This window comes from Anomalospiza imberbis, chromosome 9, assembly GCF_031753505.1.
Source record: "Anomalospiza imberbis isolate Cuckoo-Finch-1a 21T00152 chromosome 9, ASM3175350v1, whole genome shotgun sequence".
NCBI classification, from domain to species: domain Eukaryota; kingdom Metazoa; phylum Chordata; class Aves; order Passeriformes; family Viduidae; genus Anomalospiza; species Anomalospiza imberbis.
The window spans coordinates 25191350-25216296 of NC_089689.1; the positions used below are offsets into that span (position 1 = coordinate 25191350).

Below are 24947 nucleotides of genomic sequence, written 5' to 3' on the forward strand. Positions count from 1 at the left end.
TATCTTAAAATTGGAAATCCTAAATAAATTCTCCTGTGACAAAACAGTAAAAAACTTAACACAGAACTGATTATCCCTGACATGGTAATTTTTACATACATGAAATTAGTTCAAATCACTTTATCTTAACTTTTATAAATTGAAAATAGTCAAAGGGGTGAGGTTAAAAAAGTGATAAAGGACCCATAGTAGCCTCCTCAGTTTTTCTGGGGAAAGAACACAATAATTCATCATACTCTAATCCACATAAAAGCTTCCAAACAAGCTGTAAGTCAATGTCAGAATGTTATCTAAAACAAAGACATTTAGGACCTGTCTATTAAACGACTCAGTTACTTTTATATTTCTTAATGATGAAGAATATGCTGCTTCATAGATTACCATGAACTTCCAAGACTGAGAGGACTGTCTAAAAATTTTCATTACTAAATTGAGATTATAGTATAAATGTTACATTGAAACGTTACCTGAACCCACACAATGAAACAGACTTCAAGCATTCTTCTGTGTATCTAAAATAAAAGGATCTTGCCAGATCCAGTCTACTACTCTACTGCAAGTTATTGATGAGAATCACAAAATGAAAGTAACACACAAAGTAATTAACATTACAGACAATGCAAATTATAATTATTATATTCTTACAGGGGAAAAAAGCAGAATATTTTCTAATGAGGTATGTATTTTAATTTAAATATAGAAAATTTTACACTTCTGATTAATAGGCACTTGCTTTGTCAGAACTATTCATTCTTTACTCAATCAGTTCCAGAGGGAAGTCTCCAAATGATGCAGTAAATGTGGACATGGCATCCATTACAATTAAACAACCAGCGAATGTAAATCTCACAACTTGTTTTCATATCACAATGACAGCATGTGGTAATGAACTTTCTATTAAGAACTGTTAAGACCTGGAAAGGGAAAGAAATATATACTCCCAAATACTAATTACTCAGATGCTTAATACTCAACCTCTTCAAAAACCTGGAAATCAGCCAAAAAGTGTCATAAATGGTTTCACTTTGTATGAGAACCTTATTTACCAGCATTCTTAATTTCTATTTGTGCAGATGCTGTGCTTAGTACTTAGCAATGAAATAGCTAAATATAACAGCAATGCTAATTAGATCATCCATAAGCATTTGAGATTTTTTACAGCCCAGGATTCTCTATTAAATTCAACTGAGGAATGTCAACCACATCTGCTCCAGCCACCACGGAAGGGAAGGTGCTCCTGTTCACAGGGGATAAAGGTGGTTGTGTTCCCAAGGCATGATGCAGACCCTCAATGTGTCAGTGGCAATTTTTCCTGCCTGAAATGTGACTGCTCAGCACCACAGCTGAGAAACTTGTCAGTGTGCACCTACTGCTGCCCAAGCAAGTTTCCAGTGGCTCACCTACACCACGAAGCAGGGGAGTTACCTGATGTGAAATGAGGATCCAAGGTCTCGCCCAGCCGCAGCGCTGTGGGAACAGAGCGTTCCTGGCAGCAGGCAGGAGGGAGGCTGGATGCTGAGCTCCCCTGGATGGGATTCATGTGCCAGGACACAGCAACACCACCAGACACTTCATCTTCTGGCTTTGCCTTTCTCCCCTTTCCCCTCCTCAACCTCACCCTAGAACTTTTACACCTTTTTGGTGCAGAAGTACATTCCATTTTGACAAGCTCACTGTCGTTACTTACAACTGAGCAGATTTCTCACAGCTGCGCTGAAATGACTTAAAACAATGAACTAATTAAGAAAAAACCTGTAGCTTAAATACCAAGAACAAAAAAGCAGTAAGAAAACAACCTCCCTCCTTCTTCCTCTACTGGGTGTTGTTCCATGCTACCACAAAACCACTGAAACATCACAGACAACAACTCATTCTACTGAAATAAATTAATACCCAGTGACCTCATGAGGAAAAAAGAGTTTTACCACTAACATGTAAAACTAACACCCAAAAGGTCACTCATACATATAAATAAAATCACAATGCTTCCATGTAAAACCTGTAACTAAACACCACCTACAGCTAATCTGAGATTTTTTTTTTTTTTTACAGTGATCACATATTTGAAAGTTACACTAGTGGTAATCACCAGTGGAAATCTAGAATTTCGGCCAATAGAGCAAAATAAAAATGGAATAAATTTCAGAAATTTTACTAAATTATTCTGGCACGGCTCTCATCTTTCAAACTCTGCAATGCTAAGATAGTTACAAAATCCAAAATAAAAATTGAGAACATATTGTGATTGTATTTAACGTAAATTAAAATTATGGGTTTTTTATTTTCTAGGATTATTTTCAAGACTTCACTGTATCACTTGATGCTATATGTGCAAAAATAGATAAGTTAACATTTTGAATATATTTAAGTTTTACTTACATAAATGCATTTTAAAAAAAGAGAATGACTTAAAACTCATACATTTACCTTGAACTTTAATGAGCAGAACAGATATAATTTGCAGCATTAAAGTTATTCAGGCTCAATAAAGGCTAAAACTTGTCCTTGCTGAACGGTGAAATGAGATTTGCACGGCCTGTGTACGCCTTGTTTCCCACAATCAAACTGTCACAGCACAAAAACATTCTCCTGCATGGGGAGGTTTTGATACCCATTTCCCTGGTGAAAGTGTGAGAAAGATCTGAAAGAGTTATTGACAATTCATACAGTATCCCATATTCCATTAGGTGGTACAAGCAGAGAACATATCTTAACTCTGAAGGGAGATGAAGCAACAATGTTTTAAATTACTATTGACTCCACTAAATTTCCTGATAATGTCAGAAGACTGCAGTCTGGCAGGTTCATAAGAGACTCAAGATGATACAGGAATGCAATTATGCCAAGTCTATTTAGTTGTCCTGTTTGCTAAGCCAAAGGTTAACGAGAACTGCACTGAAAAAACCTCCTGTGGTATTACAAAGTATTTCTTATGCTGCATAACATGCAAATGAATAAGTATTTTAATCAAGTCTTTTTTTTAACTCCTTAATTGCAACGGGGTACCCTACAAGATGGCAAATTAAAAACTCATGATGGAAAAAGTGATCTTAAAAATTTGTCACTTAACTCAAGAGATCATCATTAATTACTCAAGTAATTATTACCGAATAGTTCTAATTTGGCAAAAAAAAAAGTTCCAATCACGGGAGCATAGATAGTCATTGCTATCATTAAATCTTTATAAATAGTAAGCTACGGCCTCTAATTTTAGACAGAAATCAATTGTATTTTTGTTGGCAAGACACTCAAATCTGTTTACACAGCTGACAAGTTCCAGCACCACCAGGCTCCAGCAGTGAGCTTTGAGGACTCGTTTGCTTCAGAGCAGATGACTCAACATTCACCAATTTCATTAAAGATGAAAAGGGGAAAAATTCACCTGCAACAATGTCACTTGAGAAAAAAAACTTAAAGCAGATTCATGAGTTTTACATATGTGAGGTATCCTACTCAAAAGAAAAGGAGGGGAAAAATACATGAAAACCTAACAGCTGTGGGAAAACAGATTAGAAGTGTTGAGTTTCCAGTTCTTTTTTGGGCTAAAGTAAACTAATAAAATGCTAAAATGGATCCACATTTCAAAGCCTGTAATTACCACATGACACCATTCTGTTATTTCAGACCTTACATCTATCAGCTCAGATGTGCCCTTGAATACATGGACTGAGATTTACCCACCTTTCTCAAACTTAAATACTGTTTCTGCAAACACCACCACAGATACATTTTACAAGTACACTGGAAATTCAGACAGCTTTTGCCTTTTGGGTTTTTTTTTTTAATTGGCATAAATCCTTTTCCTAGAGCAAAAAAAGGAGCAGTCATATTCAAACAGCAATTCTCCCTTAACAAGAAGAGAGCAGAAATGGACAGGAAAGTAATGCATGGCAGATAATGGCAATATAAAAGAAAGCGAACTCCAAATCCATTTTCACTTTGTAGTACATTCAGAACTTAATTTTTCTACATTTTTCTCAGGTCACAAAATCTACATACAACTTAACTACATAATAATTTCACCCTTTTAGTAATTTTTTTAGTGGATTGGTTGGGGTTTTGTCTAAAGAAAGGCAGACCTCACTAGCTGGCACAGGGAACATACTAGCAGAAGGAAACTGAAAGGCACACTGTAAAACACATTGTAAGGATGACCATGCAACAAAGCAAGTCTAACATTTAACGGGATACTGCAGGTAAGTCCCACAATTTCATGAATTTGTGGGCAATTCTGAGTCAGTGGATTCTGTCACCTCACTGATTTCAGCAGGAACAACTCTTGCTCTGAATCCAGAAGCTTGAGCACGAACTGGGTGCGCGAATGTACTGTGAAAAATCCCTAGATGTGCACTCAGAACACACATCAAAAATCAGGGCTTTTTGCCTGAAGTTCAATCACCCAATAGACTTCAACTTCCAACATGTGTGCAGCCTTGCTTCAGTCCAGAATGGCTGAATTGAAACATGAAACACGCACTGAATCTGATACACAGGAATCCTTTCCCTGAGCTGCCGGCATCCAAGCCTCGAGCATTTTTATCTTCCACGCAAAACTCTGAATGTGTGTGATGTTAAGGTACTGCAGAAGAGACAGTAAATGCTACTGAGTGATTCCAATCAAAAATCCATGTAAAATCAGCCTTTTCTAGGAAGGAATGAGATGAGAAGCCAAGGAACTCACCGAGTCATCTGTGGCAGAAGAAGGCCAACCTTCCCACAGCTGGTGACGGACAGGGATACTGGTCAGGTCATACACATTCCGCTTCACCTGGGAGAAAAATAAAAATAAATCACAACTTGCTCTAAAAAAGGCAGTCAAAGGGCACCGTTTTCATCACAGCACCCAGCTTTTTATTTTTCCAGGTTATTGTAAAACTGGATCTTTCAATGCTCTTAGATTCAGATGTGGTCAGCAGGTTTGCACAGCCAAAAGCAACTGAAGAAACTGAGTTGAAGAAAAAAAAAATTAAGATTTAAAAATTACCATTCAAAAAGGTTCATTATTACTTCAGCATTTTAAACGTGCAAAAAAAAATTCATAACACCAAATTTCCATGCAAAAAGTATTACAAAGTAATGGAAAAAGTTAACGGAAGCAGAAGGTAATAACAGAAATTCTGCTGCATGTTTTGCTAGCTAATTTTTGCCTGGAAAATATTGGGTGAAAATCTTACCAAATAAGAAATATAATGATATTTGCATAAGTTTCTTAAATGGAATCCAAAAATAAGAATTAGCGCACTAAACCTGAAAATATTAATTAATAAGCACTTTTTCAATTAAAACAAGACATTTCAAATATTAACAAAATGCTAAGTAACAAATTTTTACATCAACTCTTTTCTCATGCTATTAAATTAGAAGTTGCTACTGTTAATCATCTCACATGATGGTTAACAGAAGGAAAGGAGGGAGGGAAAAAAGAAGAGCTGAAAAATTTTAATAAAGAAAAAATACAACAAAATACAAGAGTTATAAAACTCTTTCCATGAAAACATTACCAGAGATAGAAAAGCAAGCAAGTTTCATTAGAGATTTTGTGATAAACAATTATTTAAATTACAGAAAGATGTCTTTTGGTACTTAGGATAGAGAGTGGTATCTTAAATTCTGAATACTGTCTTACACCTGAACATAAAGACTGCACAAACAGGGTCAATATTGCCCAGCAGGACCAGAGCTGTGAGCAATAAAATATTCCAGTGAGCCATGGTGGCTTTTCACAGGAATCCCAGGATGGTCTGGGCTGGAAGGAACCCTAAAGATCCTCTCATTCCAACCCCCTGCCCTGGGCAGCGACACCTTCCACTACACCAGCTTGCTCAGAGCCCCATCCAACCTGGCTTATTTTTGGTTTGCCTTTCAAAAAACTGCTACAAGGTCCTCCCACATTTTCAAAGGTCTAGACAGATCCCAACAACCTACATTGCATCCAGAAAAACATTCTCAAAGAGATAAAAATAAGGTTTGATACTTTTAAATAATATTTTGCATGACCATTCTCTAGGCAAAATATCTGAGCAAGTCACAAGTTCTGCATCCCGGTCTCTGCTCTGAGAGGGCTGCACAGTCCAGCACTAACAAACAAAAGAGTCCATTAAGCCAAAAAACATTAAGGCAGATATATAATATTTGACTTAAAGCAAATGACAAGGCTACTCCAAAAACTGCCCTTTGATGCCTTCTTTTGATTTTCACTTGTTCACTTGTCAACATGAAACAAACAGCAATTAATTGTGTTCTAACTTCTGCTTGAGAATTACTAAAACTTTCATGAACTGAAAAAAATTATATTTATTATATTATAGCTCTCAGCAGGAAAAGATCTTTGAGCTAGCACCTTGCCTGCAGTCTAGTGCACTTACCCTGAGTTAACAGCTTTTTCTGAACAGAAAAATAGTTTGCAACAATCAGAAAGAAAGTTGAAATTTGCCAAAATGGTAAATGGTAACACAATCCATTTAGATAAAGGTTTCATATTCCAGAAATGAATGAAGGATGATTCTACAGTACCATTCCTAGGAAGATAATACAGTAAGAGAGGCATTTTATATAATTTGATCCTACCTATTAATCAATACTTGACATATCATTAGCACTGAAGCACAGTTGAGGTTTGACTCCATGGTAAAGTAATATAAAGATATGGAAAGTAAATATGCTCCCTCTAAAATTTGTCATTTATTTTTTAGTACAGGATGTATATGAAACACGTGGCAATAGATTTTGATCTAAAAATATTTTTGCATAATGAAATAGCATTAAAACTTTTTCCCTGGATCATCTTTAGAGACAAATGCTTCATAGATCCTTTCTTTTAAATTCTGCACAACAATAAATGGATGAAGAATATGTGTGCAGACATTAAGCAGTGAAACAATTGTTCTAATCGCTGTAAAGATCCCAAGGAGGGTGAGGACAAGGCAGGGATTTCCACACATAGTCTCCCTCACAAATGTTGATTTGGGCCACATTCTTCAAAAAAATCTTAATGGCACAGTCACAAGGTTGTCAACAAATACCCACAACTGAAAAAAATTCAGGGCATATTCAGATCCAACACAAAGTACAGTGCTCTAACTGTATTTTCAGATCTTCCCTTCAATTATTCTTGCTTTTTCTCATTATTTTTAGTACTAGCAATTATTTCATGCTAATAAAGTGCCCCTTTGGAAAAACTGTGAAGCATTGTCTCACATTTCTGGACAGATTTAATACACAGGCTATGCAGATAATAATTTCAATGCTATCAGTTTAAAGCTTTCTGAATATAAATACTCTGCACAGGTCAGTGTTTTAGAATCATTAAGATATCTCTCAATTTTTTTCTAATACTGGTAAATTACATGTACACATGATAACCTTTATGTTAATATTAGTTTTGTTCAGGAGTTTTTGCAGGGAGACTGACCTGGGAACTATGCTTCAATTAAAAAAAAAAAAATTACAACTATATTTTAACTAAAAAAATTGAAACAAAAACACTGAGTCTTTAAGACACAGAATACTGAAATATCTATTAGCAATCCAAGTGGACTTCATTTTAGTGCTTCCTCATAGTGTCCTTGATGGCTTTGTAAAGAAATGCTGCTTCATCCTGACCCCACAACAACCCAAAATGTAACAATCCTGACCTGTGTGTGATCATGAGGACACAGTTCTTACTGGTTTAGTTTTCTTGCATCAAAAACCACGATAAACTGTCCCTGTGAAATATTTATTTTCCAGCTACACACCAGAAATAGTATTATTTTCACAATATAAAACTGTAAAGCACATTATTTTTAAATAACAAGTGAAACTTATTTACAGAAACATGAGATCAATGGGACTACATAATATTGTTTTCAAAAAGCCTTCAGAAGTGAAAATAAATAACTCGGAAGTCACATTCCTCAAATTCCCTTTTAATTCCAAAGCACAACAGAAAGGCATTATGAAAAAAACAGTATTTCCCTTCTTTCATTAACTCATCTGTAACTGCACTGAATTCAATAACATTCCTCTGCTATTCTAAGCTTGAAAGGCATGCTCGGGGTAAAGTGTTATGTTGGTATAAAGCACAATGCCAGACTGATGTGCTGGACAAAAGTGATCAAAGTTGAAGTAATTTTAGCCAACGCACAAGTATTCTGCTGCATTATTCTACCAGAATGACATCTGTTGAGCAACTCGTCGCAGAATAAACCAGTTGTTCTAGGCAGGCCTGGCTGGGTAGGGGACCATGTAGGACTGATTAGAGTAATGTTTGATTAAACAAACTGCTTGAGTTAAGATCATAACTGGATTTGGAATTCAGGCCAAAGTAGTCCTCTTTCAAACAACAAGCCACAATCAATTATTTAAGATAAAATAAGCTTGCTTTTAAATAATGATTTGATTTTTGGTTTCTTTGATAATTAGAACACTGTTACGAAAGCAGGCTGTAAAATGTTTAGAGATTAGAATATTTACCAATTGAGTACAGAAAACCCCTTTTCTTCATTAACTGACCTAATTTATGAAAGCAGACTGTAAAATGTTTTAGAGATTAGAGTATTTACCAGTTGAGTATGGAAAACCCCTTTTCTTCATTAATTGACCTAATTTCAGTTTAAAGTGAAAAATTCCATGAGGAGGAAAAAGTTATAAAGATTTATATAAAGCAGAGCTGTGAACTGCTCCTTCACTGGGACAACAAAAATCTACAGCCACACTCTTCAGGCAACTGAAAGTAGTTAGCCCAGAAAACGGACAAAGCCTGTGTTAAAGATTTTACTTATAAATTCACTTGGCATTTAGAGGAGGACCAAGATCTTTATTGTGTAAAGCAAACTCTAAATTGCAGTGCCATCCACTGAGCTACATTTATTGGCAAACTTTTTGGTCCTGCACTTTTGATCAGTTTGAAATACAAATTGGTGGCATTGTCTTTGTGCAGCCCAGAATGTCTTTTCATAATGTTCAGATGCCATGGTGACTGGCACATTACTATGGCAGCCACCCTTCAGATTATAATCTCCAGAATATAAGAGATCATTTAAAAACAAATTAAAGGCACATCTATTTGGTTTCACTACTCAGCTGTAAACAGTATCAACACAACCATTTAAACAAAACAAAAAAAAAGGAAAAAAATAGCCCATATATTTCAGATGCAGTCTTACTAGGAAAATTATTTCTAATTCCTGCATAATTCCCTGCCTTGCAGTTATACATTGATGCTGGAAAACCATGTGAAGTTTTAGCTTCAGCTCATTTTCACTAGATTCAGAAGGGAGTTAAAATATTAAACAACTTCTAATATTTTAAGAAAACCCATATATCAAAGTAGCCAATACACTCAGAAAACTTCTCAGACAGAAGCAGAGTGTTACCTTCCTTTCACTGGTTTCTTTAAACAGATGAACATGTTGCTTTGAAAGTAAGGTTAAACACAAAAGATACACTTTGTTTGCAGATATGAAGCTAATCCAACATTCAGAGTCCTGCCTCATCATATTAGTAAGGATAAAATGAAGCAAAATGTACCACAGGGCAAAAAGTCTGTACCAGATATGGTGATGACAACCACCTTCTGGTGATTGCACACAGCAGGAATAAGTAGCTATTTTCTCATCTTTGAATTAGAAAAATCTGAAACCTACTCTCAAAAAGCCAAGACCTAACACTTACTAAATGATTACAAAAAATTAAATTTATGCTGAATCATTGAAGAACTGTCATGCATGAATCTGTATCTTTGAATCACAACAAATCACAACAAAGTTTAACAGTAGTTTCCCTCAGGCTGTTTTCAGCTTATGCAGGTACAAAGTTAAGTGAAATAATGTACATAATGAACTTTTGTTAGTCTTATTATTAAATATAATTTATGCAAAGCTGTAAATTGGCTGAGATGCTAAAGACTGTTCCAGGCACATAGGCAGCATGAAAGACAGTGCAAAAATGAGTGCATGAAAGGCAGACAAAAGGAGCAATAAAGTCAGAGGACTGTGAGGAATGTGGAATGTGAGTTGGGGGACGCAGGGAAATGAGATCAGATGCAGACGGTCCATGGGGCACTGATGGTAGAGCAGAAATCTTGACTTTGACATTGTAACAGAGAGGAAGTCAAGACAAGTAACCAACATTTTTAGGGGACAGCAGTGATATGGATGGGGCAGTGCCAGGAAGAAATCCAAAGTAAGCAGAAGCATTTTGGTGAAGAAAGATGAAAAGAAAGGAGGCAAACCCAGCTGAAGTGATAGGCTTAAAGATTATAAATTAAAGCCTTTAACATCTCTGCCAGGCAAAATTCCAAAAGATAGAAAAGAGCACTGGGAATCTGGCAGGAATAGATGGAAAGCAGGGGCAGAATCAACCACGTTTCTAAGCATGGAGAAGCATCAAAGGTGATATTATGGTGAATTTGAAAAGATAATGATGTTATCAACAGCTATGAGCAAGATTGGTTAGATAAAAGGGTGATTTCAGTTAATTGTGGGCTAACAAGAATTATTGAAAATATAGAGATGCAAAACTAGAGAGAAGGAATTTCTGAATCAGCACCCCTGCCACAACCTATTGCAATAGATTAGGTCCACAGTAACAGAAAAACACAAGACACAAACTGAAGAAGTTAGGAGGGAAAATAACAAACCAAAACAAGTAATCCATATTTTAAATGTTCTCATAGCAGAGAAAAAGGATTTTGCATTTTATCAGGTAGAGGATATCATGAGCCAAAGGAGAAACTGAATTTCTTAACTCTAAAAGTAATTTTTAGCCAGCTACCCACAGGTAGGATACATTCACATATAGTAAAGCAGTGCACTGTGTGAGCCACCACTAATACCCAAACCAGAACTCTCAAGTTATTTTATCCAAGACTCATTTAAGGGAAAGGTTCTAAGCCTGCTCCACTCACAATTTTGCTTGTGCTCTTATCTTTCCAATACATAATACAACAAACTATACTACAACATAAAAAAATGAAGGCTATTTAAATCATCACATTTTAATTTTAGTGTAAGTTTTACTTTAGAAATAATAGTGTAATTCTAAAGACATCAAATTATAACCTGCCTCTCCTTCTAGCAGCTGACTGAAGTTTAAATTACAGAATGCTTCCAATTAATGAATTAAGATGTCAGGATTGGGCTATTTTTAAATAACAGCATCTGCTTCTCGCAGATTTTATACCACTGAAACTCTCCAAGGAAGACTCACTATGCTATTTACACTTACACATATTCAATTCACTCTGTTGTAATCTAAAGGAAAAAAATACACTTCCAATGTAAATATTTAAAATCTATACTGAATGAAAAAGAAAACCTCACCTGCCCAAGCCTACCAGCCAAAAGTCAGCCATGATTCAGCACTTTTATAAAATGCACAGGAACTCCATTGTGTGTTTCACTAAAATACATTTTCTAATCAATTTTTTATTCCATATCTCTTCATTTAAATTACTATTTTTGCTTTTAATATCTCTGAAAATTTTCAAGTCTGCATTTATTAAGTTTTCCCACTTAGTAGGCTAAAGCTTAGAAACCTTGTTTCTTGTTTAATGCAGAATAGAAGTGCATTCTATTCTAACATAATTTATTTTAATTCAATGTCCAAATTACATTACTTGCTTATTCTATTATGACAAGTAAAACAGAAACAAATAAAAGCACCAAAACATACACAGCTCATGAAAGTAAGATTCTCTTCCCTCTCAGGACTGTTTCATTTTCAAATTAAAAGCAATATGCAATTTAAGGCCTTCCCAAGGGGGCCTAAGAGTACCTGAATGTCCATTGTACATCAGCCACGTACAAAGCAGAATTCATCAGTGACAACACACACACAACACACAAAACCAACAGAAAATTTTATGCCAAGTTTTCGTGTACCATTTTCCTAAAATTAAACATATTTCATGTACAGAAATGCCACTAATACATCCAGCTTTAAAGTGTATGGAACAGTGTTTGAACCCAAATAAACCCAGCTTAAACTATGTCAAAAATGGTTGCATCGTACTGTAGAACTCAGTAAATGCTGGGCCAGTGTTTTCATTAAAAAACCTGGTGCAATTAATGTGCAATTTTTTTGGTGAAAGTTTGCTGATAAGAGTTCAAACCAAGATGATTATACAATATTACAATATTATACAATATTAGACACGGAGCAAATGTATTTCCTGATGTTTCCAATTCTTTCATTTCGGTATTTAGAAGAGAGCTTGAAGTGCATGAATTTGCACGTGGTTGAAAAGGTGGAGTAAGAACTTAATGTATCTAGGGATTAAATGAATATTTTAATATAAACACTACGTTCAGTTTGAGATATGAGACAAGGAGAAATGAAAGTTAATGCAAAGTTAATGTATTACTTGGCTATTATGTATTTTAAAATGGGAGAGGGAGGAAAACTTTCAGGAGAAAGAATCTGTAAGCAGACAATAACCTTAACAGAGAGATGATTCACCAAAGCAGTTTAGTAAAGACATCTCATTTAGGAAAATAAGGCACGAAATATGAGGCACTAGCACCACTTCCAGAAAGGCATGTGGATCCTTTACTCCCCAGCCAAGCACTTACAGCGTCACTCCTCCAGATGCACATCCATCATAATGTGTCATCAAACTAAATCCAAAAAACCCCAACTAATTCTATTTCATTTATATCAATCTTGATGACTACAGTTACTCCATATAACTTCTGTGAAATACTACTGGCAAACTTTAGATGTCCTAAATTCAGAAAATAAACTGGTTTTTCCCCAGCTAGCTGGCTGTGCTCTGTCCTCCTGTCCTAAAGCTGTGACACATCTCCCATGACACCATCTACTCACTTCACAGCCTCAGTGAGCAACTGTATTTCTGAGCTCTAACACTTACTCAAATAACTTTTGATATTTTTATCAACCAGGAGTTATCAGAAGTTTATCCAGTTTGGGAATGACCAGGTTATTTAAAAATTCATTAAGTGTAATAACACTTAAGCTTAATTTAAGTTTTTGCTAAGAAGTGTTTGAAAGTTTCCTTTCAGCAATAGAAATAATATTGTGAATAAATTATTTTCATAGATTTCACAATTATTCATACTTCATTATCTCCTATTCCATTTATTTAAGCTCATCTTTTAATCCTTGTTTAAACCAACCCTTCCTGGATGTAATTTGACCTTTTTTAATGGCTCTGTGCCAAGTGTGTATCTCACCACTACAACCTACAATAAAATGGCTCATTAGGTAATACTAGTGTAATTTTGGATAAAACCTTCAAATTTTGAAACAGAAAATAAAAGCAAGGCAAAAGCTAAACTTTACTGAATCTTCTGATGTGTGAACTTCTGATTGCCTCATGCAATACATATATCTATGTGTGTGTATATCTATATATATACATACTTACACCATAATCTGAAAAGATGGGTGCCCCAAGCATGAGATGTTTCCTCAAATACTTAGCAAGATACTTTTCCAACTTCAGCTTCCTGTCCAGACAATTTGGAGAATTAATCTGAGCTGTCTTCTAGCTACCAGATACTACTTCTTGCCACTGTTTGGATCAGCCTTTTCATGGGTTGATGTTAACGTGGCAAATGTTAAGTGCATTCATAATATTATAATATACACTATATTAAAATTCTATATACAGCTGTCTGGCTGTCTTTAAAATGTGGGTTTAGTTCTCAGTGTCTCAGTTTTCTGACAGCATTCATGCATCTTTTAATTCCATAAAATAAAGAAACCCCTTTGCTGATCTCCATCTTTAAATCCCTAAAATCAGCTATCCTTCTAGGGCAGCATTATTGCTAAATGCAAAGTACAATCTTCTGAACTTGGTGCTGAAGTTCCAGGGTGCTGCTATATGGCCTGCACCGTGCAAAGGTTCAGCTCACATAATTATTATTATTCATTGCTTGTAGTGCCTAGGAGACCTAATTGTGATAATCCCCTCTGAACTTTAAACTGCATGACCCTTTGATTTTTTTAATAGAAGGTTAAAAGAAGAAACAAATTCCTATAGAAGGAGAAGGGAAAACACATTCTTAAGAAATGGGGGCAAGAGACATGAGTATTTTAAAAAATCATTTTGGCAGCACACAGGCATGAGTTTGAAATGGGGTATGAAAGAATTAAGTGTGATCTAACTGTGACATTAGAGATTGAAAGATGTGATTAGGGTTAAAAGAGATCAAACAACAAAGACTTACTGCCAAAACAATTTTTAAAATGTATTTGAAAACACCTTAAACACTTCTACTAACAAAATAAAAACGCTCATAATACCTTAAGTTTGTTTGCTTGTTTGATATGCACTGACACAGAAAAGATAAATTTTGAAGTCCTAGCTTGTTTTTCCATTCAGTAGGAATGGTCATTTGACAAAATACCACTTATTAGCTTCCAAAATAACCCAACTTTTAACTGACCTCTATGCACATAATGAAAAACAACAGGCAACTGCTCCTCAGGCATCCATTACCCCATCACCATCAACAGGCAGCTACTCTTTTGGTAAAACATTCAGTTGCAATATGAAGGGTAAATACAGTTTCTAATATTTTTACCCCCAAAATCTCAATTCCAGTTGATTTTATGTCCTGAAATGTCCAGAGATTGCCAAATACCTTGACACTTATTGACCATAAAGTTAAGTATGTGCCAAGAGCATTAACTTTGATCCAAGCTATTCAAAATTGGTATGAAAACACAATTTCAACTATTAAATACACATTCTGTCCATCCTAACATCTCTCAGACTCACCAAAAGATACTGACACTACTGAGTAATGGTAAAAATATGAACTAAAGCTGGGAAGTAAGACAAAATCTCCAAGACTGGTGGGGCCTGGTCCCACCCTGTCCACATCACTTGGGCATATATTCATTTCTAGCACAGTGACTCTTGTTGATATAGTCAGGCTCTCACTCAAAAGGACATTAAAGATTATTTCTAGGGTCTGAATCATCACTGGAAATAAAAGAGAGAGTCAATGTGACTCTTACAGAGGAAAGATCTGTTACCTTTTCACAGCTGTCATGTTCAGAACAGAAGAAAAATTTAGGCAGATATATTTCTAGTCAAACATCCTCATCTTCATTTAAAAATTAACTGGTCTGCAATAGCCCAAGCATAATAAATCCATAAATTGGTCTTTGGTCGCTTCCCTACTTGGGAATATTCAGGGGTTTCAAAAGTAATCACTCAAACCAATGAATGGTAATACAAATGGTCATTTTAGGAACTAGTAAGGAGAAGAATGGAAGTTACTGTTTAATTATGGTAAAGAGCACCATTTAGATACATATAGGGGGAAAGGGGGGAAAAACCAAACTCCAGCTAAAAACCTCCCACTTAAAAGTTTCTTTTCGCTTCGGTTCAATGAGAGAAGGAATCCTACCACCTCCCTCAAATCTCAGATTATCACTCCGAGAAATAGTCTCCTGAACATTCACTTCACTGAACATACATTTCACTGATTAAAAGTATCTTCCACTCCCAGTAGTATATTCCAAACCCAAATACATTTCAAAATAGAAACCGATTCAGTTTCAGTCTTAAAAAATGCATAAACCATATTTGCTTCAGAGCAATCTGTATTTTAAGTGATAAGCCCACCCATTTTGGTGTAAGAAAGAGAATATCACAAAATCAGTATTTTCTCATCTGTTTTTACTTGTTCTCTAGACAATCAATAAAATAAACTTTTGGGAGAGGCCATATTTTCTTGTTCCTAGAGACAACATAAAATCTATTCCAAATTTTTGTAAATGGTCAATAATTATAAAGTATTTACAAATTATATGAAAAATAGTTCAATCTATCAGCTTTGTGAAGCTAAGTACCACAGTCATGTGGAGAGCTGGGAAGTACTTTCACATACAGAAATTCTCCAATACCTCTAACTGCAGTGTTTTACTTCTCTCTTCCCTCCACTTTTACACTTAAAGGTCACAGCAAACCTGCTGCTTAGTAAGGAGAGATGGGCAGGCTCACTCTGCAGCCCTTTTATTCCTAGGGCCAGCACACAAGGTGCATCTAGAAAGGAAGATGAGTCACAGATATAAAAGGTCTTGTACATTTCATTAATTTCCCAAAGCAAAAATTCAGTGCAACTTGCATTTTCTCTGAAGACTCTCTGGTATAACCACCATAAAAAGAAGATAGGTCATCCAGAAACCCATCATTAACTCAAGTGCTGACTTGCTTGGTTCGCTTCAGTTGTTGGTATCAGGTATTTGACAGACTTTTATGTGAAAGCTCTTGTAGGAAGTCAGCTCTAAGGTAAACTGTGACATCTTTTCTCAGTCAGTCTAACTATGAATTTAGTAAATTCTTTGATGTGGTTGTATTTGAATAAATACCCTATTCATGTTATTCTGAATTCAAGTTAATCTATAAAACAATGTTCATTGACCTGTCAGTCAAATTTCTACTAACAAAAACATTTCTGGGTATTTCCTCCATTTCATTGTTGTGACTACCAAATCAAAACTTCTTTAAGGGTTTTTATATTAACAATATTCAGCAATAATTTGAGATTGATTTCTGCTTTAACAGTGGAAAATAATTGCAGACAAACTTTCAGAGTGGGTTTTAAGAATATTAGCATACACACACATCAATTCCAAATACAGTTACTAATATTGCTACATTTAAGGTATATGCATGTAAGGTGCAGATTACATTATTAACAAGCAGCTCTCCGATACACATACATTTTTAGAAAGAGAATTCAGTCTATTTAGCAATTCACTAACAAAGCTATTCCTTAGCTCATCCCTGCCATAACCTGCTCTATTCAGAACATATGGGAAAAGACATTAAATAACCAGTGAAAACCATGGACTTCTGGTATTAGTGCTACACATTGCATACCCCTATTCATTATTCCACCTCCCTTGTTTAATCTATCATTAAGACTCAGTGACCCTACACTAAATTTAAAGCAGATCCTTCCTTCCTCCCATGCCTAAATTCACATACTTTTCTAGTTGGGGATGCCCTCAAGTATTAGCCACTCTACAGGGTTTCTCTAATCTCAGCTCTGAACTATGTTGTGCTATAGAAGCAAGAAATTGCTGGTTTACATCTTTAACTATGGAATCTTCCACCCAAAAAATCCCCTCCTTTACTTAATAAGATAGAGGAAAATCTTTCATGTAGAACATATTTAACATGTTTAAAAATTATATATTTTCCTCTATATGATGTAGAATAAAAGTTATAAAGTACATTAATTTAAAGCAGTGCTTTCCTGAACTTGCGTCCCAAACATCATTTCATTGGGAACAATTCTAAAAGTTTATTGTTACATCGTAGAAAAGCTAGATCTTTATTTGTATTCAAAGTCAATATGAAACAGGCTTCTAATAAACAAATTTTTAAAAAATAAAGCAAGAAGATGACCAAATATCAGATATTAGACTTGCTTTTGTTTTTTAACATAGGAACTAAAAACATACAAAAATATTAAGACCTCTACCTTTCACTTTTAATTGACAGGTTTCAGTGTAACAGTAATGGCAGTACAGGTGAAAACATATTATGAGTTTTCTGAATGAGGGACAAGAATCTTTATTGTTGCCATCTATAGTATTTGCCAACTGTAGTCCTGCCTTCCTCTTCCACAATAAGGTGAACATTGATCTGCACCATGATTTTAAAAAGTTAAAGACACAAAGACTGAGTGAAGCAGAGATGAAATTCCACTGAATTAACAAAATGAGTCAGAGTACAATCCAAATATAGATTTTTATGTCTACCAAAAGAAGCCATACAAATTTTTTTTGGTTTCATTAGTAATACTACTTGTAGTATATTTAAAAATGTTTAACCACATTTCCTCAAAAAATAGAATAAAGTTGAAAAAAGCAGCTGCAACCTGGCCAAATAGCCCAATCTGCATTCTCTCTGGCTGTTCTTTCCTTTAAGTCTTTTCCTCAAACAAGTCAGTACTTGAACAATTATACATGAGTCACAAGTACTTGTAGAATACAAAAAGTTGATGGGAAAAGCAAATTAGCAAGGTTCAAATTGTCAGGTTATCAGATAACAGAAAACTATTAGGAATAGTTAAAATGAACACACTAAGCCAAGAGCAACACTAGAAAACCTGAAGTCTAAGTTCTACACAGGTGCAGACATGGGAAGATGAAGGGAAAGTGTTACTGGAGAGTGAAAAATAAACAGTAACTGTGAACTCTATAGAACAATTTTAAGACAAAAATTATCTGGAAGCCTCTCAAGTGAGGAACTTTTCTTTACAAACAGCAAGACTTTCATGAAGAAAAGAAGTACTGCTAAGGCCCCAGTCCTGCAACCTCTGGTCCAGGCACTTTTTCCTGAACTGGACTGGCTTCCAGACCTAGACTGCCGAAATTAAAAACATAAGTAGTTTACAATATTGAACTCACAGTTTCCTTTAGAATTCCAAAATACTAAAAGAAAACTACATTATCTTGTTCCTCTAAGAGGAGTGCACAGCTGAGTCTCTCTCAATGCAATGAGTTTATTTGCTGTATCTTCAACAGCAGCCACCTTCATGAATAGTCTGGTTTGAGTGATCCAGAAACACACAAAGCTGTTCCATGATGGAGGGGTCAGTATTTCTTGAATATACAACTAAATGCAATTTTATCAGTGTTTGACCAAAATACTACAGGAGTTTCCTCTTCTGCAGATTCCAGTCACAAAGCTCACCATTCATTTGCTGCAGAACAACAGAAAACTTAATGATCACTTCAGAAAATGGGCTAATATAAAGCTATTCTGACCATTTTCACTATTCTGTTGTGCAAACTTGTCATCTCACTGAAATGGAAATACTTGAATAAAGGTTAACTTAATTAATTAAACATATGTACTATTTTCTCCACACTTTTCTGTCTTAGCTTGACATGCAATTCTGTATCTGTTAAATAAGCACTGAACACTATTCCATTTAACGAAAAAAAACCTTAAATTACAGATTAGTGAGTCTCAGCAACTCATTTTCCCAAAAACACCTCCAATACTGCACAGAATTAACATAGTCTTCATCAGAATTCCTTTATCTAAAATAAAACTAGAAACTATGTATTACAAAACAAGATTCACAGACAACAAATAATAAGATCTGAAAAGATCTATTCAGCTCAAATTAACACATTCCTATAAATCAAAGCAAAATTCATCCTCACGTTCATTCCTGTTACAGAATTGTCACCTCAATAGCCAATAAAAAGAAAGAACTAATGAGGTATTTCAGTATCTTCCAAAGAAATATTTTCAGCTCTGTTTTTCTTTTAAGTGCTTGAAAGGAAAAGAGTAATGAATTGCTCCCACACAGTCTTTTTATTATTCTGTTATAGCAACAAGAGAGTTACACCGAGTCTTTATCTTTCACATAGTCCCAGATATTTTTTGTCTCACCGCAACAATGACAAAGGAAGCAGACCAGGAATGATAGTTATTTATCAGCACCAGGGAGGTGCTGCTTGAAGCAGCAAATGTCCTTGTTTCTACTTATGGCTAACAGGGTGAGATGACAGATTTATTGGGTAACTAAGTGGTATCTGAGAGCTCTGCACTAATATCCAGACAACAATCCAATACACCTTGGAAATAAGTTTCCACAACAGATAAGGATCTAGACTTCTACCAAAAACGAGGAAATTCAGCTGTATCCTGTGGAGTTTCCAGGAGTACTTCTCTCTGTTAAGATGAACACATCCTGCTGGAGACAAGCAAGCATCCTCTAGTCCTGAAATCATCCACATTCATCAGTGGGACCATGGATTTGAGATGGGGAAGACAAATCTGTTAAAATCCAGCAATAACAAGCTGGAAACTTGAAGAAAGAACTGAGATTACACTGGTCACTCACCTGCACAGAAAGTATGCCCTGGACCTAAAGTGTTTCAAACAGGACAAAACAGTGAAATCATGATCACTTCTCTCATGATCTACATGATAATACTTAGAAGAAAATTAATTAGAGCCACATCCAACAGATTAATCTATATAACAGGCAGGCTAAAGAGACTTAAGGACTATAATAGATTTATTAGCACTTTTTTTCGTTGCATGTGGAAATAGATTAGCCTTAAGTAACCACAACTTAGACAAGGTATCCTCCCAGGTTGCTCCTTAGAAATTTTCCAAATCAATGGGACAGAAGACCCTTGAGCACTCACACAGATGCTTAAGAAAGGAATTGGCCTTTCCTGACAGGCCAAATGCTTTCTAAGAGAGAAGTCAGGAGTCTGATCACTTATAAAAGTGTGATCACCACCATGACACTGTGGTATGTGAGACTTGAGCACACATACTATCAATTATCAATAACAGCTGGAAAACATTTCATAAAGAGCTTGTGAGCCTGCCAGCGAGCTGTCACCCACCAACCATCAGAAAAGGGTCAGAAAGCTATGTATTTATCCAGTCACATGGAAGGCATGACTGATGACAATAATTTTGGTGAATTTATGTTGCAGAGTTGTGTTTTTAAGTAACACATGCAAGAACAGCAGTCCTGACTCAATAAGAACCAAAAAAGTAGAGTTACAATGTACATAGACAGGAATCTGGCACAGAATGACCTCCTCCAGCAGCAAAACCAGCTCAGAAACATTAAAACTCTCCCCTTGAATGCAAAAAAGGGCTTTTTGGACACTTTTTAGGCACTTTTTAAGACACTTTTTTTGACACTTTTTGGACACTTTTAAAGATTTTGAATATTTCCAATAGTTCCTGTAAAATCCTCTTCCCTTGAAATAAGAGGCCATTACTAAATCCCAATGGATCAGAAGTCCCAGAAAAGGTTTGCCTGCAGGTGTCTTATGAAAACGAATTCCCGAAAAGCAGCAGGAAAACAAATGGCAGGGATGGCAGAAAGCCAACAAAAAGCTAAGAGCTGCTGGTCATGGTGTCACAATGACAGGCATTTTAAATTGTAATTCCAGAGCAGCAGAAATGGCTGTAATCTGTCACCAAAGCTATGGAGAAAACAGAGAGATGAGACTGAAATAAGTCACCCCTTTCCAAAATTTTCAAAACTGTTTGAAAGGACGGACAGATCCGCTATTAAATGGAAGTTCAACTATGGTGGCTTTGGCAGTGATGATAACTCAAGGACTCTAGCATGATTTGCAAGGAAGCTGTGGAAGCAGGAAGTCATCCAAAGACATTTGCAGTTAGCTCTGCCACACATCTCTGACCTTGCTGTAGACTCTGCAAGCATGGAATCAATCTATCCTACTCACTGAAATTCAAAAGTTCAGTTATGTAGGTGATGAAAAAAAAAAATCCTGTTTCTAGATTTTAGTAAACAGGCAATGTCAGAAAAAAAGGAAGCTTCTGGTTTCATCACCAGTTCTTTGAGACTGATATTCCAGATGTGATCCTTGGAAATACGTCATTAAAAGGATCTGGGATGGAGCTTTTGACGATATACTAATGTCACATTATCTTAAAAATGCTCACAATTGCATGAGAGACATTAGCTTTGGGAAAGATGTAAAATTGACATGAAAGAAAGCTGCAATGCCATCCAAATGAACAAGATGAACAGCAGAAATTACAACCTTATGCTTTTGTTTTTCAGTATCTGTCTCTGATTCAGAAGATCTTAAGGCATTTTTACCAAGCAGGGATAGAAATGCACATTTCAGAATAAAAACTGTGTAGAAATACTTGCAAATTAAATGCCTCTTTTTACTTTCATCAGAGCTTTCCTTTCAAAAAAGAATCAATAAAGCTTCAGAAGAGTAAATCATGTGCAGTTTGTTCTTCCTGCATCAGCACCAGTGCCAATTAAATTCTGAACCCTAAATCTTTATTGTTTCCTATTAGCTACTAACTAGAAGGAACACTGTGATTTTCTGAGATCCCAGGCTGAGACTTGCCATAGCAGCAGTTAGAAAAAAAATGATCTTGTTTTGACTTGTCTGCTGGGTAAACTTGACATTGAAGCTACATGGTGGAAAATAAATACATAATACCAAGATGTTAATTTTACAGCAACACTTAACTCTTGTGACCACAATTAACACTCAAGGAGGGGGAAAAAAAGCCATTGACAGGTCTGCCTGGCTCCTGCTTCTGCACTGCTTCCCAGGCTCCCTCTGAGCAGTGGCTCAGCTCCTGCACAAGCCAGGCTGGCACTGACCCCAGGGGCTGCCTTCAAAGCAGCACAAGGGGAGGAAGAGGGGAGCAGGATGACAGGGAGGTAAATGCACCTGTAAAATGACATTGACTGCCAGCTAGGATCCAAAACAGAAGTCTAAGAGCAAAGGGTTGCTGAGAACATCCTCTCCTCCTCCCTCTCCCACCCTCAAGCTCTGGGAACACCTCTACGAGGAGGGCAGTACATGAGTACATGAATCAAGCTATGTTTGCTTTGCATCAACGCTGCTCCAAGTCCCTCACTCCACTCCCTGAAAGCACAGAACCACTGTTGCAACACTGAACTCCTCCAAAATATCATGACCCTCATGATATAGTATTCTTACATCTTTTCCAGAACAGTGACATTTATGACTACACTGGAAAAAGAACTAAAAAGAAAACCCCAACAAGTCATAATTCTAACAGTGAAAGAACATGCATAGAGAAATTATTAGTGTGAGCATGTTTCTATTTATGATATGAATACTAAACTTTCTAGTAATTTCTAATATATCAAGGTATTACTTTCGAGCAATTCCTAATACTACACTTAAATTGCCAAACAATCAAAGAAGAAGGCGCAAAATAGACTTTTTTCATCCTATTCCAACTGCATTACAGTAAGCTGGCAATGATTCACAAATGAGAGAACAAAAGTATGCAAGGAATTGAGAAAGAGCTTTTAGAAAGCCTGAGAAGCATTTTTTTTTTGTCTGTGGAACCATCCAAAGTCAAAGGATGGATCCAATGTCCTTTTGGTTGAAGAATAAAGTCATCATGGAAAGAAACCCCTGAGGGGTTTCTAAACCTAAAACCTTGAAGAACAAGTCAGCTTTTTTAATTTTCTCATTAATGTAATAAAGATAACAATTTGCTACATGAAATCAATAAAGACTGTGAAATCAAAATGGCAGCCTCAAGAAAAGCCAACTAACTACTGATCAAACCCACCCAGATTCAAGGACATAAATAACTATCAAACCTTAATAATTAAGTAATAAATTCCTTTAAATCAATATATTTGGAAGACTAATTCAAAATCATTAAAGAAGCAGATAACACTCAGAATTAAAATACAGAGCACATAATATGTAAACATCAAGCACAAAAGTTTATTAATTGTTATATACTTCTCATGTATTTGCACTACACTCATATTTCAAATGCAAATATTAATTTGGAGAGAAATACCTACTGTATATGCACACACTGAAACAGTTTGCTCAGCTATACTGCATCAATGCTTATTTGACAAGTTATAGCATCACAAGCTGCTCATTTACATATTCAGCTACTCTCTCTGGTTTTTCCTTGAGAATAAATTAATAAAACAGATCCATACTAACAGCTTCTCCTCTGAACCACAAGGATACTCTTAGTTATGCAAATTCAGTGTATAAAATTTATACCAAACTTATAACAAAATGACATCCAAAATGTAAAATGAATTCCTGTCTAAATTCTAAGAATGCGTAATATTTTTAACTATGACGATTAACACCAGCAATAAAAATTTAGTTGACAGAAAGAATTTCTATTACAAATTCACATAATAGTCAAAATTCAGTCTCTGAAATATTAATGTGCACTATACTGACACACAAGAACAGCTCTCAAGTATAATTCAACACACAAGCATTCAACAAAAAAAGTATAAAAAGAACAATACTTTAAAAGTTTCTGACTTACAGCATATTATTCTGTATTGCATTGTAAGGATAAAATAGTACTTAGGAAAGTTAGGCCAGATTTTGATATTGCATTTAAACAAGTAGAAATGAAGAAATTCTTAAAAGCTGTTTTTATTAAAACCTGCAAAATTCAATAAAACAGAAGATGAAAGGTAAAAATGAGAAAGTAGTACAAAAGAAAACACGTGTGTGAACTACCAAAAAAATTAAAGAAACTGAAGAAAAAAACACTTAAAAAGAAATGAAAAAAAGAATAGAAAAAGACACTGTTTACTAAACAAGCAAAAGGACCTATAGAGTCGAAAATTCAGTTGGGTGACTGTCAGATTTTGTAAGTCATATCTGAATGATCCCAGATCTGACCTAAAAACTGACACAAGGCAAAAGACACAAAACGAGAACTGAAATTGATTTTCAGTTCTCATCTGATACCAGTGTTGTGAGACAACAGATGCTTATTTCAGACAATGCTAAAATTATCCTCTACTTCAAACAGTTTGCACTTAGGCTGCAGAATAAACATTTAATCTCCAAGTTTTATTGTTCCTCACTTCAAACTGATCACAAGAAAGAAAATTAACAAAACACAATGCTAAGGTAGTTCTCTAAGGGGGAAACAGTCCCTTTTTGAGTATTTAAAATCTTGTCTTACTGCTCATGGTGATTCTTTGCATGGTTACTCTGCAGTGAGTTGAAAACACCCAGTATATGCACTTTCCACTCAATCTTTCATTTATTCCTTCCTATTCAAGAAGAATTCTACCACCTTTGTCTACAAAATTATTTTTTGAATGACACTGTTTCTGCTACAATGGAGGCTTCCCAATGCTGCAGGATTTGAAAACACTGATTTGCACCAAGGGACTGAAGTAGATGCCGCCCTTGTAAAATGGAATTGCATTGGTGTTTCACTTCAAACACACACTCCTAAACTTAAACCTTCCACCCGTCCAACTTACTGCACACTTCAGCCTGGAGGATAAAACAGTCTGAGCAGGCAAACCAATTAGTATTAAGAGGAAAGTAAAAGAGAACATGCACAATTCTGAGATTTTACTTAATAAGAAACATTTGATCCAGAGGACCAGCTAGAAATGGACACTGCTAAAATGCCAAAATAGATAAATATCAGAGATCTTTCC

At 35.6% G+C, this 24947-nt stretch overlaps 1 protein-coding gene across 1 annotated transcript in view; it reads right to left on the bottom strand.

Annotated features, from left to right (window-relative positions):
• The window catches only part of FAF1 (Fas associated factor 1), a 152853-nt gene that overhangs the window by 68827 nt on the left and 59079 nt on the right, over positions 1 to 24947 (bottom strand). Inside the window, exon 8 of the mRNA XM_068198731.1 lies at positions 4682 to 4768. Coding sequence (XP_068054832.1) covers positions 4682 to 4768 — 87 coding nt within the window. The remainder of the gene's footprint in view (positions 1 to 4681; positions 4769 to 24947) is intronic.